At 41.8% G+C, this 12,978-nt stretch overlaps 1 protein-coding gene across 1 annotated transcript in view; it reads right to left on the minus strand.

The window, feature by feature from the left end:
- LOC126335438 (organic cation transporter protein-like) overlaps nucleotides 1-12,978 on the minus strand; it is a 112,776-nt gene that overhangs the window by 15,559 nt on the left and 84,239 nt on the right. Inside the window, exon 6 of the mRNA XM_049998720.1 lies at nucleotides 34-165. Within this exon, the coding sequence (XP_049854677.1) occupies nucleotides 34-165 (132 nt within the window). The remainder of the gene's footprint in view (nucleotides 1-33; nucleotides 166-12,978) is intronic.

A 12,978-nucleotide genomic window follows, 5' to 3' on the forward strand; every position in this document is an offset into this window, starting at 1 on the left:
CTAAGGTATAGTCTGAGTACTATTTTAACCTACATCGGTTCGGACAGCGCTATTACTGCCACCTTCATTTGATTTTCGCTGGGCGCTGAAGCATCCTGTCCTTCTTCAATAGCTCTTTGTTTTTTCTTCTTTCTAGGTTCCCATCCTGGGCAGTTTGGCACGAACCTGCGTAGCATAAGTGTGTAAGAGGATGTGCACAAGGAACAGGTGTCTTGAAAATAAGAAAGGGAATGTCTCAAACACAAATAATAGACTCAGTATATAAATGTGTGTTTCACTATATTACAATTATGGTCGATCAAGCTACGTAACTAAATATAAGGCATGTCTGATAATCTGTAGCAAGTACATTTCTTTAAGCAAGAGCTACTAATTTACATTTTCAGTCATTTGTTGATTTTAAATGCTGGTGCAGGCTTTTGTAATGTATGGGAGGTTCATGCAGTGGGTCCATTTCATTTTTTTAGCAAAATCTGTAACTACTGTATTTGAATGCATGTTGGTTTATGCAAAAAACTGTCGTTGTTGTTGTTGTTGTTGTGGTCTTCAGTCCTGAGACTGGTTTGATGCAGCTCTCCATGCTACTCTATCTTGTGCAAGCTTCTTGATCTCCCAGTACCTACTGCAACCTACATCCTTCTGAATCTGCTTAGTGTATTCATCTCTTAGTCTCCCTCTACGATTTTTACCCTCCACGCTGCCCTCCAATACTAAATTGGTGATCCCTTGATGCCTCACAACATGTCCTACCAACCGATCCCTTCTTCTGATCAAGTTGTGCCACAAACTCCTCTTCTCCCCAATCCTATTCAATACTTCCTCATTAGTTATGTGATCTACCCATCTAATCTTCAGCATTCTTCTGTAGCACCACATTTCGAAAGCTTCTATTCTCTTCTTGTCCAAACTGTTTATCGTCCATGTTTCACTTCCATACATGGCTACACTCCATACAAATACTTTCAGAAATGTTTTTGTGACACTTAAATCTATACTCGATGTTAACAAAGTTCTCTTGTTCAGAAACGCTTTCCTTGCCATTGCCAGTCTACATTTTATATCCTCTCTACTTCGAACATCATCAGTTATTTTGCTCCCCAAATTGCAAAACTCCTTTACTACTTTAAGTGTCTCATTTCCTAATCTAATTCCCTCAGCATCACCCGACTTAATTCGACTACATTCCATCATCCTCGTTTTGCTTTTGTTGGTGTTCATCTTATATCCTCCTTTCAAGGCACTGTCCATTCCGTTCAACAGCTCTTCCCAGTCCTTTGCTGTCTCTGACAGAATTACAATGTCATCGCCGAACCTCAAAGTTTTTATTTCTTCTCCATAGATTTTAATACCTACTTCGTCATCGACGAACCTCACGACAGGTAAATGCATGCGTACAGGGGCTGCCAACATTGCGCACCTTCAAGTCGAGCACACTGCCGTACTGACATTGTGTTTGCACATTAACACATAGTGTCTGCTAAGGTCGTTGTAATAACAGGGATCTGTGGTGGTATTATGCTGATTTTCTTTATGAGGGCCGGACAGTCACTTTACATGTAAGAAAGCTTACAACATTTAAGTGCATCCACTGTGAACCAACGCCACTTAGAGAACCTGGCATTTCGGCTGCCTCAGTAGTAGACCGGAAGATAGATTTTCTAACGACTAAGTGCGTCACGTGAGTGACATGGTTAAACAATGCCGTTTAATCGTGTTTTAAATTGTTTACTAAATCTTTCTTTTCTTTTGTACCTCATAGTACCCTCGGAGGAGTATTATTTCTGTATCAGTTTTATGTTTAAAAAAAATCATTCACGCAGGAGGACTGTACAGACATGCGCGTAGTTTGACTGCCACACAAATTCCCATTTGTAGAACATAGAAATGGTAATACATGACAGTAGTACAGCAGGGTACTCTTTGGCATGGTTTGAGCCTGCACTGTTGGCTGAAGGCCGTGCAGTGACAGAACAAATGCATGACGTCCATGTTTCGGTTATCTAAATGATATGAGCAACATGCCGTGTCAGCAGTAATGTGACAAATTCCACCTGGTCGACAAAAATTCTGCCTCATCAGTAAAATGTGTCTCTTCCACACACAAATACACATTTAGATCTCATAATCACAGCTCAGTATTTTACTGGGCATTAAAATTGAACAGCCAACCAAAACCCAGTATTTATCAGCCACTGAAATGAAACAGTCAGTCTCACTGCAGTATTCCAACGGACATTAAAATTAAACATCCAGCTCGTATGTAGCTACCATGTTTAAAAGCATCAAATAATATGAATTTTGTCTCAATAAGCACTTTTGTTCAAAGATGTCCAAATAGTCTAAATTTTGTGCCATTTAAAAAGTATCTAAAAAATCAGAATTTTATATCATTTACTGCCATGTTCGAAAGTATCCAAGCGACCTCAATTTCGCGTAAATTAGCGTCATGTACAAAAGCAACTGAATCATTTGAATCTTACATAGATTAGCATGATGTTCAAACGTATTTGAATGACATCGATTTTGCACAGATTATCACCATGTTCAAAAGTCCCTGAATGATCTGAATTTGGCGTAAATTAGCATCACAATTTTACTGTACTCGTAATATGGTGATGTATAGAGCAGTTTGTTACAGCTGGAACATGACGATGTATAATGGACTTTTCTTTAACAGGAGTACTTTGTTACAAGTGCCTATTGGGTAAATTTGTAACAATTTTGGCGCTGTACTGAGCAATTTGTTACAATCTGATTATAACATGTCGACTTATGGAGCAACTTGTTACAGCTTTGCTGTGACATGTAGATATACAGAGGCAAAGTGTCATATCGTCTTCTCTATATAACAACATAAGTTAGCTCTATCAGCAAGAGATGCCATACTTTTGTAACACAAAAGAAAGTTAATAACGTATCATCAGAGTGTCTTTAATGTTTGACTGACTTTCAATAGATTGTATGTAGCCAAAGTAGGATGAGCTTCTGACAAAATGATAGCACAGAAATGTGACCTGGATTTAGTTAAACTTTTTCATCGTCATCTGTCATCATCTCCTCATATGTGTTTGTGATTAAAAAAACGACCATCAGAACTGCTCAGACTATGACGTATGATTAGGACTGTAAAGGGAGGCACTTTTGTACAAGGTGCAAAATTCAGACCATTTAGACACTTTTGAACATGATTCCAACTTAAGCAAATTGCAGATCGTTCAAATAGTTTTGAACAAGTAAAAAATTCAGTTCCTTCAAATTCTTTTGTACATGACACTAATTTTCGCAAAATTCTTATCATTTCGATACTTTTGAACATGGCGCTAATTTACACAAAATTCATATTATTGGGATACTTTTGAACATGTTTCTAATTTACATAAAATGCAGATCACTTTGATACTTTTGAAGCTGCTCCAAAATTCAGTTTATGGAACACTTTTCACCGTAATGCAAAATTCAGATATTTGGACACTAGTGAGCATGGGCGTTACATGGTTGTTGGCTGTTTCGATTTAATTGTTGGTAAACTACTATACTGTGCTTGTCTGTTTCCTTTTAATGGCCGGTAAAACACACATATCAAGACAATTTATGCATCACCTCGGTTCCGAGAGTTCCGAAACCTGTACAGAAAATTGGAATACAGATCAACATAAACATCATTTCCCATCATTTCCGCCCTTTATATTGCTCATGAAAACTACACAATGCATGTTGTACCACCAGACAGCGAGACCTTCAGAGGTGGTGGTCCAGACTGTTGTACACATCGGTACATGTAATACCCAGTAGCATGTCCTCTTGCGTTGATGACTGCCGTATTCGTCGTGGCGTACTATCCACAAGTTCATCAAGGCACTATTGGTCCAGATTGCCCCACTCCTCAACGGCGATTCGGCGTAGATCGCTCAGACTGGTTGGTGGTCACGTCGTGCATAAACAGCCCTTTTCAATCTGTCCCATGCATGTTCGATAGGGTTCATGTCTGGAGAACATGCTTGCCATTCTAGTCGAGCGATGTCTTTATCCTGAAGGAAGTCATTCCCAAGACGTGCACAATGGATGCGCGAATTGTTGTCCATGAAGACGAATGCATCGCCAATATGCTGCCGATATGGTTGCATTATCGGTCGGAGGATGGCATTCACGTATCGTACAGCCGTTACGGCGCCTACTATGACCACCAGCGGCGTACGTCGGCCCCACATCGCGCCACCCCAAAATAGCAGGGAATCTCCATCTTGCTGCACTCGCTGGACAGTGTGTCTAAGGCGTTTAGCCTGACCGGGATTGTCTCGTTGAATGCATATGCGACTCGTCGGTGAAGAGAACATGATGCCAATGTTGAGCAGTCCATTCGGCATGTTGTTGGGCCCACCTGTACCGCGCTGCATTGTGTCGTGGTTGCAGAGATGGACCTCGCCATGGACGTCGGGTTTGAAGTTGCGTAGCATGCAGCCTATTGCGCACGACGTCCTGAGGCTGCACGAAAAGCATTATTCAGCATGGTGGCATTGCTGTCAGGATTCCTTCGAGCCATAATCCATAGGTAGTGGTCAGCCACTGCAGTAGTAGTCCTTGGGTGGCCTGAGCGAGCATGTCATCGACAGTTACTGTTTCTCTGCATCTCCTTCATGTCCGAACAACATAGCTTTGGTTCACTCCGAGACGCCTGGACACCTACGTTGTTGATAGCCCTTCCTGGCACAAAGTAACAACGCGGACGCTATCGAACTGCGGTACTGACCCTCTAGGCATGGTTGAACTACAGGCAACACAAGCCGTGTACCTCCTTTCTGATGGAATGACTGGAACTGATCGGCTGTCGGACCCCTCCGTCTAATAGGCGCTGCTCATGCATGATTGTTTACATCTTTGGCCGGGTTTAGTGACATCTCTGAACTGTCAAAGGGACTGTGTCTGTGATACAATATCCACAATCAACGTCTATCTCCAGGAGTTCTGGCAACCGAGAGGAAGAGGAGAGAGAGTATTTTCTTCCTGTATTCATGAGTTGTTTATTTGATCTTACCTGAACAGGTAACAATGTAAGTTTGAAACTCTGTTGGTAATTAGTCTATTATTTTATGTTACGCAACGATAATTTATTTCAGCTCTTTGCGTTCAGTATGTCTCCATCGAAACCAAATGATAATACTAAATGGAAAATTGCTGATGAAGATCTAAATTCTGAAGAAAAATGTTGAAATATTTTTAGTGTGAAATTGCAGTGTACAAAAATTCGAGGTTAAGTTTTGTTCCGCGACTTACACGCCGTTTCTTTGGTCCACGCTAGCCTTTGAGTTTGACATTCTAAGTCTACGACAAACGAGCAGGTGTATCTTACCATTGTAAAGGAGTTTAAGAAATTCAAGTTTCATTTACTTGCAAGATAATGCAATGATGATAACGGATCACGAGGCACCATCATTTGACATGTGTGTAAATTGCTGCACGACCACTTCAAGAGACAGACGCTAATCAGCAGTTTAGTTTTGATATCCGTACTCGTCACGAGAAAGCAACATCGGTCAGATGCATTACGTGACTGCCTGCAGAGCTGCAACTATGGCAGTATGAAATATCAGCACAAGTTTCACAAAAGGAGAGGACTGACAGATATATGTCCAGTAGATACTACATGACATCAAGATGGAGCTAGTCGATGATCACATCTTGCCAGTGATACATGGAGAAATACGACATGTTAATGAGGAAAAGACGTGTGTGCGTTATTTAATACAGGAGGATGTCTTGTAATGTCACACCAACGTAAATTTGGACGAGTGGAAAGTGGGCCACCCACGTCACATTACGTAAGAAATTGTTAGACACATTCATGTTAACTATGTTTTCTTCCGAGGAAAGGACTGTGTTGAAAAACTAGAAGAAGAATTTTAAAAATTTATACGGGCTTATTTTGACAACACTATCAAACCTGGCACTATCGTGGCCAACAATGATCCACAGTTTCTATCGAAAATTTGGAAAGACCTTATTGGAAATAACCAATCACAGCATATTGCGATCTCAGTTTATCAGCCTGCAACGAACTCAGGACAAGGAGAATTATTGGTCGTTTATTTTGTGTGCCTCCCCCCATGAACCATGGACCTTGCCGTTGGTGGGGAGGCTTGCGTGCCTCAGCGATACAGATGGCCGTACCGTAGGTGCAACCACAACGGAGGGGTATCTGTTGAGAGGCCAGACAAACGTGTGGTTCCTGAGGAGGGGCAGCAGCCTTTTCAGTAGTTGCAGGGGCAACAGTCTGGATGATTGACTGATCTGGCCTTGCAACATTAACCAAAACGGCCTTGCTGTGCTGGTACTGCGAACGGCTGAAAGCAAGGGGAAACTACAGCCGTAATTTTTCCCGAGGACATGCAGCTTTACTGTATGATTAAATGATGATGGCATCCTCTTGGGTAAAATATTCCGGAGGTAAAATAGTCCCCCATTCGGATCTCCGGGCGGGGACTACTCAGGAGGATGTCGTTATCAGGAGAAAGAAAACTGGCGTTCTACGGATCGGAGCGTGGAATGTCAGATCCCTTAATCGGGCAGGTAGGTTAGAAAATTTAAAAAGGGAAATGGATAGGTTAAAGTTAGATATAGTGGGAATTAGTGAAGTTCGGTGGCAGGAGGAACAAGACTTCTGGTCAGGTGACTACAGGGTTATAAACACAAAATCAAATAGGGGTAATGCAGGAGTAGGTTTAATAATGAATAGGAAAATAGGAATGCGGGTAAGCTATTACAAACAGCATAGTGAACGCATTATTGTGGCCAAGATAGATACGAAGCCCACACCTACTACAGTAGTACAAGTTTATATGCCAACTAGCTCTGCAGATGATGAAGAAATTGAAGAAATGTACGATGAAATAAAAGAAATTATTCAGATAGTGAAGGGAGACAAAAATTTAATAGTAATGGGTGACTGGAATTCGAGTGTAGGAAAAGGGAGAGAAGGAAACATAGTAGGTGAATATGGATTGGGGCTAAGAAATGAAAGAGGAAGCCGCCTAGTAGAATTTTGCACAGAGCACAACTTAATCATAGCTAACACTTGGTTTAAGAATCATGAAAGAAGGTTGTATACGTGGAAGAACCCTGGAGATACTAAAAGGTATCAGATAGATTATATAATGGTAAGACAGAGATTTAGGAACCAGGTTTTAAGTTGTAAGACATTTCCAGGGGCAGATGTGGACTCTGACCACAATCTATTGGTTATGACATGTAGATTAAAACTGAAGAAACTGCAAAAATGTGGGAAATTAAGGAGATGGGACCTGGATAAACTGAAAGAACCAGAGGTTGCACAGAGTTTCAGAGAGAGCATAAGGGAACAATTGACCGGAATAGGGGAAAGAAATACAGTAGAAGAAGAATGGGTAGCTCTGAGGGATGTAGTAGTGAAGGCAGCAGAGGATAAAGTAGGTACAAAGACGAGGGCTGCTAGAAATCCTTGGGTAAGAGAAGAAACATTGAATTTAATTGATGAAAGGAGAAAATATAAAAATGCAGTAAATGAAGCAGGCAAAAAGGAATACAAACGTCTCAAAAATGAGATCGACAGGAAGTGCAAAATGGCTAAGCAGGGATGGCTAGAGGACAAATGTAAGGATGTAGAAGCTTATCTCACTAGGGGTAAGATAGATACTGCCTACAGGAAAAACAAAGAGACCTTTAGAGAAAAGAGAACCACGTGTATGAATATCAAGAGCTCAGATGGCAGCCCAGTTCTAAGCAAAGAAGGGAAGGCAGAAAGGTGGAAGGAGTATATAGAAGGTTTATACAAGGGCGATGTACTTGAGGACAATATTATGGAAATAGAAGAGGATGTAGATGAAGACGAAATGGGAGATACGATACTGCGTGAAGAGTTTGACAGAGCACTGAAAGACCTGAGTCGAAACAAGGCCCCCGGAGTAGACAACATTCCATTAGAACTACTGACGGCCTTGGGAGAGCCAGTCATGACAAAACTCTACCAGCTGGTGAGCAAGATGTATGAGACAGGCGTAATACCCTCAGACTTCAAGAAGAATATAATAATTCCAATCCCAAAGAAAGGTGCTGACAGATGTGAAAATTACCGAACTATCAGTTTAATAAGCCACGGCTGCAAAATACTAACGCGAATTCTTTACAGACGAATGGAAAAACTGGTAGATGCAGACCTAGGGGAGGATCAGTTTGGATTCCGTCGAAATGTTGGAACACGTGAGGCAATACTGACCTTACGACTTATCTTAGAAGAAAGATTAAGAAAAGGCAAACCTACGTTTCTAGCATTTGTAGACTTAGAGAAAGCTTTTGACAATGTTGACTGGAATACTCTTTTTCAAATTCTAAAGGTGGCAGGGGTAAAATACAGGGAGCGAAAGGCTATTTATAATTTGTACAGAAACCAGATGGCAGTAATAAGAGTTGAGGGGCAAGAAAGGGAAGCAGTGGTTGGGAAAGGAGTGAGACAGGGTTGTAGCCTCTCCCCGATGTTATTCAATCTGTATATTGAGCAAGCAGTAAAGGAAACAAAAGAAAAATTTGGAGTAGGTATTAAAATTCATGGACACGAAGTAAAAACTTTGAGGTTCGCCGATGACATTGTAATTCTGTCAGAGACGGCAAAGGACTTGGAAGAGCAGTTGAACGGAATGGACAGTGTCTTGAAAGGAGGATATAAGATGAACATTAACAAAAGCAAAACGAGGATAATGGAATGTAGTCAATTTAAATCGGGTGATGCTGAGGGAATTAGATTAGGAAATGAGACACTTAAAGTAGTAAAGGAGTTTTGCTATTTAGGAAGTAAAATAACTGATGATGGTCGAAGTAGAGAGGATATAAAATGTAGACTGGCAATGGCAAGGAAAGCGTTTCTGAAGAAGAGAAATTTGTTAACATCGAATATAGATTTATGTATCAGGAAGTCGTTTCTGAAAGTATTTGTTTGGAGTGTAGCCATGTATGGAAGTGAAACATGGACGATAACTAGTTTGGACAAGAAGAGAATAGAAGCTTTCGAAATGTGGTGCTACAGAAGAATACTGAAGATAAGGTGGATAGATCACGTAACTAATGAGGAGGTATTGAATAGGATTGGGGAGAAGAGAAGTTTGTGGCACAACTTGACTAGAAGAAGGGATCGGTTGGTAGGACATGTTTTGAGGCATCAAGGGATCACAAATTTAGCGTTGGAGGGCAGCGTGGAGGGTAAAAATCGTAGAGGGAGACCGAGAGATGAGTACACTAAGCAGATTCAGAAGGATGTAGGTTGCAGTAGGTACTGGGAGATGAAGCAGCTTGCACAGGATAGAGTAGCATGAAGAGCTGCATCAAACCAGTCTCAGGACTGAAGACAACAACAACATATTTTGTGTGTTGGTGACAAGGAACATAAGATGACGTCCAAGAAGACTCTCAAGTTTGAGAATTATTTGAATAGAATATAGCACGGTAGCGTTAATGTGTCACAGTTCATCATTTTACCTTCACAAAAGCCCGAAAGCATACTTGAAGAGTTATTGCCGTTGCAACCTCGCATGGAGAAATTAAGAGAGCAGCAGACCCAAGCGGAGATTGATGATGTAACCAAAAGAGCAGAAGCTGGGAGACGTGCCCATGACAAAATAATTAAAACAACAATTTATGGGCCCGGCCGTCGGACGGTACTTACATTTTATTTCAAGTCATAAAAAAATCAGTCACACGATAAAGAAGTTCCGAGATTATTATGTTGACGATCAATTCTAGAGAGTTTCTCCGGCGATTGCAGTCATCAGAGAGGAACTGCAGACAGGAAAGGACTAAGACATCCTGCTAGTATTATAAAAGATCAGTACAGCTCTCGTGAAAGTGTAACGGAGTGACTCAGGGATCTTAAATAGGTATTTTTGGAAGAAAAGGGATGGATTTCTCGCGATACTCTGTTGAGTAAATGTATGCAACAGGGATTCCAGGAAGACAGTGCAGCAATTCTATTGCCTCCGTTGCATATAAAATCATCCTGAGAGTAATACAGGAGAGGTCAGGATGAGTACAATAATTTATTTTCTCTTGCAAATGGTGTAGGACAGAAAGCTGCCAATACGGGTACCAAGTACCCTCTATTATACTCAGTACAGTGGTTTGAGGCGTGATATGAAAAAGTGGATGCCCGTGGGAGGAATAGGGTACCAGTCCTCATATGGTCATCCTGATTCAGGTTACTTGTCACTTAACCAAAATCGCAGCTGGCCAATGCGTTTCCTGTTCCTCATTCCTTTGCAACTAAATTAGTGCTCTTTCCCTAATGCCGTTGATGCTGACTGGACGCTAATCCACTACATTCTCAACAACGAGTCCTTTACTAAGTACCGTAACTTGCTGGATTTCACAAGACGAAGTGCGTTTTACAATGCTGGTTGCTAGAAGGTCAGTTGAAATTCAGCTCTTGCGTTCGATCCCAAGGGATAATCAGAGAAGTGTTTTAGGATTTGGTGTTTTTTTGTACTGCTAGAATCGAATGTCATCGTGGCTTATTATATTATTAGCATTTCCACTGCTTTCTCCCAACTCTGCGCCAGTCACTACAATCGTGTGTACACGCTACCCGAAACATCGTCAAAGTCTTTGTTCTCTTCGTTCATTCATTGCCCCGTACATTCATTGTACTCGCTTGTAATCTCTCCTTGATTTCCCCCATCATTACCAGTAAGGATAGCCCCCAAAGCCTATTCCCTCTCCGCTCAATGTTTTGGTGTTTCATCGAACGTTCGGTAATAATCGTATGTATTGTAGTGAGTCAAATGCCTTTCGTAAGCCAAGAAATGTTGCATGAACCTGACTGCAATGATCCATGGCTTTCAGGCTGTCATGTGAGAAGATTGTGAGCCTGGTTCCGCATGATCGATGTTTTCGGGATCCACTTTGGTTAGCGTCAAGGAGGTCATTCTGTTCGAGATACCTTATTACATGACAGGTCAGATGTGTTCTAATATTCTACAACAAATGGATGTCAAGGATACTGGACGGTAGTTTTGTGGTTCATTTTGCTACCCTTCTAGTGGATGGGTGCGACCTGTACTTTCTTCCAACCTCTAGCCACGGTTTCTGTTGGAGGGTTCTATGATATACTAAGGTCAAAGGAGGGGCTATGTCAGTCGAAAATTATGTCTAGAATCTAATAGGGACTGGAGCCTTGTTCAATTTCAGTGATTTCTATTGCGAGAGAAGAGTTGGAGACCAAGAACGAAGTGATCAGATTAAAGCGGTGTAAGACGGGGATGCAGTCTTTGCCCGTATTTTTCGATCTATGCGTCGAAGAAACAATGACGGAAACAAACGAAAAGAGCGGGATTAAAGTTCAAGATGAAAGGACGTCGATGATAAGATTCGCTGATAACATTGTTATCCTCAGTGAAAGTAAAGAATAATTGCACGATGGGATGAACTGTCTATTGTGTACAGAATATAGATTGAGAGTAAATCGAGGGAAAACGAAAGTAATGAAAAGAAGCGACAAAGTTAACTCCAAAATTGTGATCACGGAGTAGATGAAGTTAAGGAATTCTGCTGTCTAGGCATCAAATGACCCATGACCGAATGAGCAAGAAGGACGTAAAAAGCAGGCTAGTACTGACAAAACGGGAATTCCTGGCCAATAGAAATGTACTAGTAGCAAACACAGGACTTAATATGAGCAAGCAATTTCTGAGACTGTATATTTGGAGCACAGCATTGTATAGTAGTGAAATATGGACTGTGGGCAAACTGGAACAGAAGAGAATCGAAGCATTTGAGATATAGTGCTACAGAAGGACATTAAAAATTAGGCGCTTACTGGAACCGAGCTGCTGCTACGGTCGCAGGTCTGAATCCTGCCTCAGGCATGGATGTGTGTGATGTACTTCGGTTAGTCAGGTTTAAGTAGTTCTAAGCCTAGGGGACTGACGACCTGAGATGTTAAGTCCCATAGTACTTAGAGCCACTTGAATTTTCTGATAAGGTAAGGACCGAGATTCTCCAGAGAATAGGGGAGGAAAGAAATATAGGGCAAACACTGGCAGAAAGAAGGGACAGGGTGTTAGAATATCTGTTAAGACATCACGAAATAACTTCCCAGGTTCTAGAGTGAGTTGTAGAGGGTAAAAACTGTAGAGGAAGACAGGGACTGGAATATACCCATCAAATAATTGAGGACGTATGTGCAACTGCTACTCTGAGATGGAAAGGTTGGCACAGGAGAGGAATTAGTGGCCTGTCGCATCAAAAAACCTGTTTCTCAACACCACTGACAATAACGACTGAACTGTGCACCACAATTAAAGGATGGCTTTTTAACCCAGAAATCTCTCCCATTGCGATGCAGAAGTTTGAAATTTGGTTCAAGGGTGCCATGAGTGGACGACAGATACATTTCAGACCCATCACCACTACCGACACGAAAAAGCCATATGAGGTGGCATAAACAGCGTCAATGAAAACACCCCTTCCGTTGGGGAGTTGATTCCCAAACATTTTGTGGTGGAAACGACAATTGTCAGTGCGATGAGCAACTGGCCTATGTTCTTGACAGTCTTTGATGCTGCTGACACCCCTCAGACGATTCAACTCTTCTCTATGGACATCGTTGGCCTGTAACCACATTGAAAGTGACCACAGCCGTTTGGAGTGTAGCCCAGCCGCAATTTTTCCACTGGTAGACTGAGTGTGTCGGTACCGAGCGGCTGTGTGTCCCAAATGTTTTCTTCGGCCACCCGTAAGAAAACCGCGTGATTTCAGCGCTGGATATCGCGGTTCTAACCTCCTACGCAGAGGCGCCAAAAGAAGGCGTGAAATATGGGTAAGTGGGAGCATGACGACCTTCCAATCTTGCGATACGAGGGGCGTTTGAAAAGTCAAAGAGATGGCACCACCGGCGCGTATCGAGGTCGTGTTTAGTTAGTAGCATCTTTGGAAAGAACGTACACCAAGTTTCAGCCATATTGG

Source organism: Schistocerca gregaria, chromosome 2 (genome assembly GCF_023897955.1).
Source record: "Schistocerca gregaria isolate iqSchGreg1 chromosome 2, iqSchGreg1.2, whole genome shotgun sequence".
Taxonomy (NCBI): domain Eukaryota; kingdom Metazoa; phylum Arthropoda; class Insecta; order Orthoptera; family Acrididae; genus Schistocerca; species Schistocerca gregaria.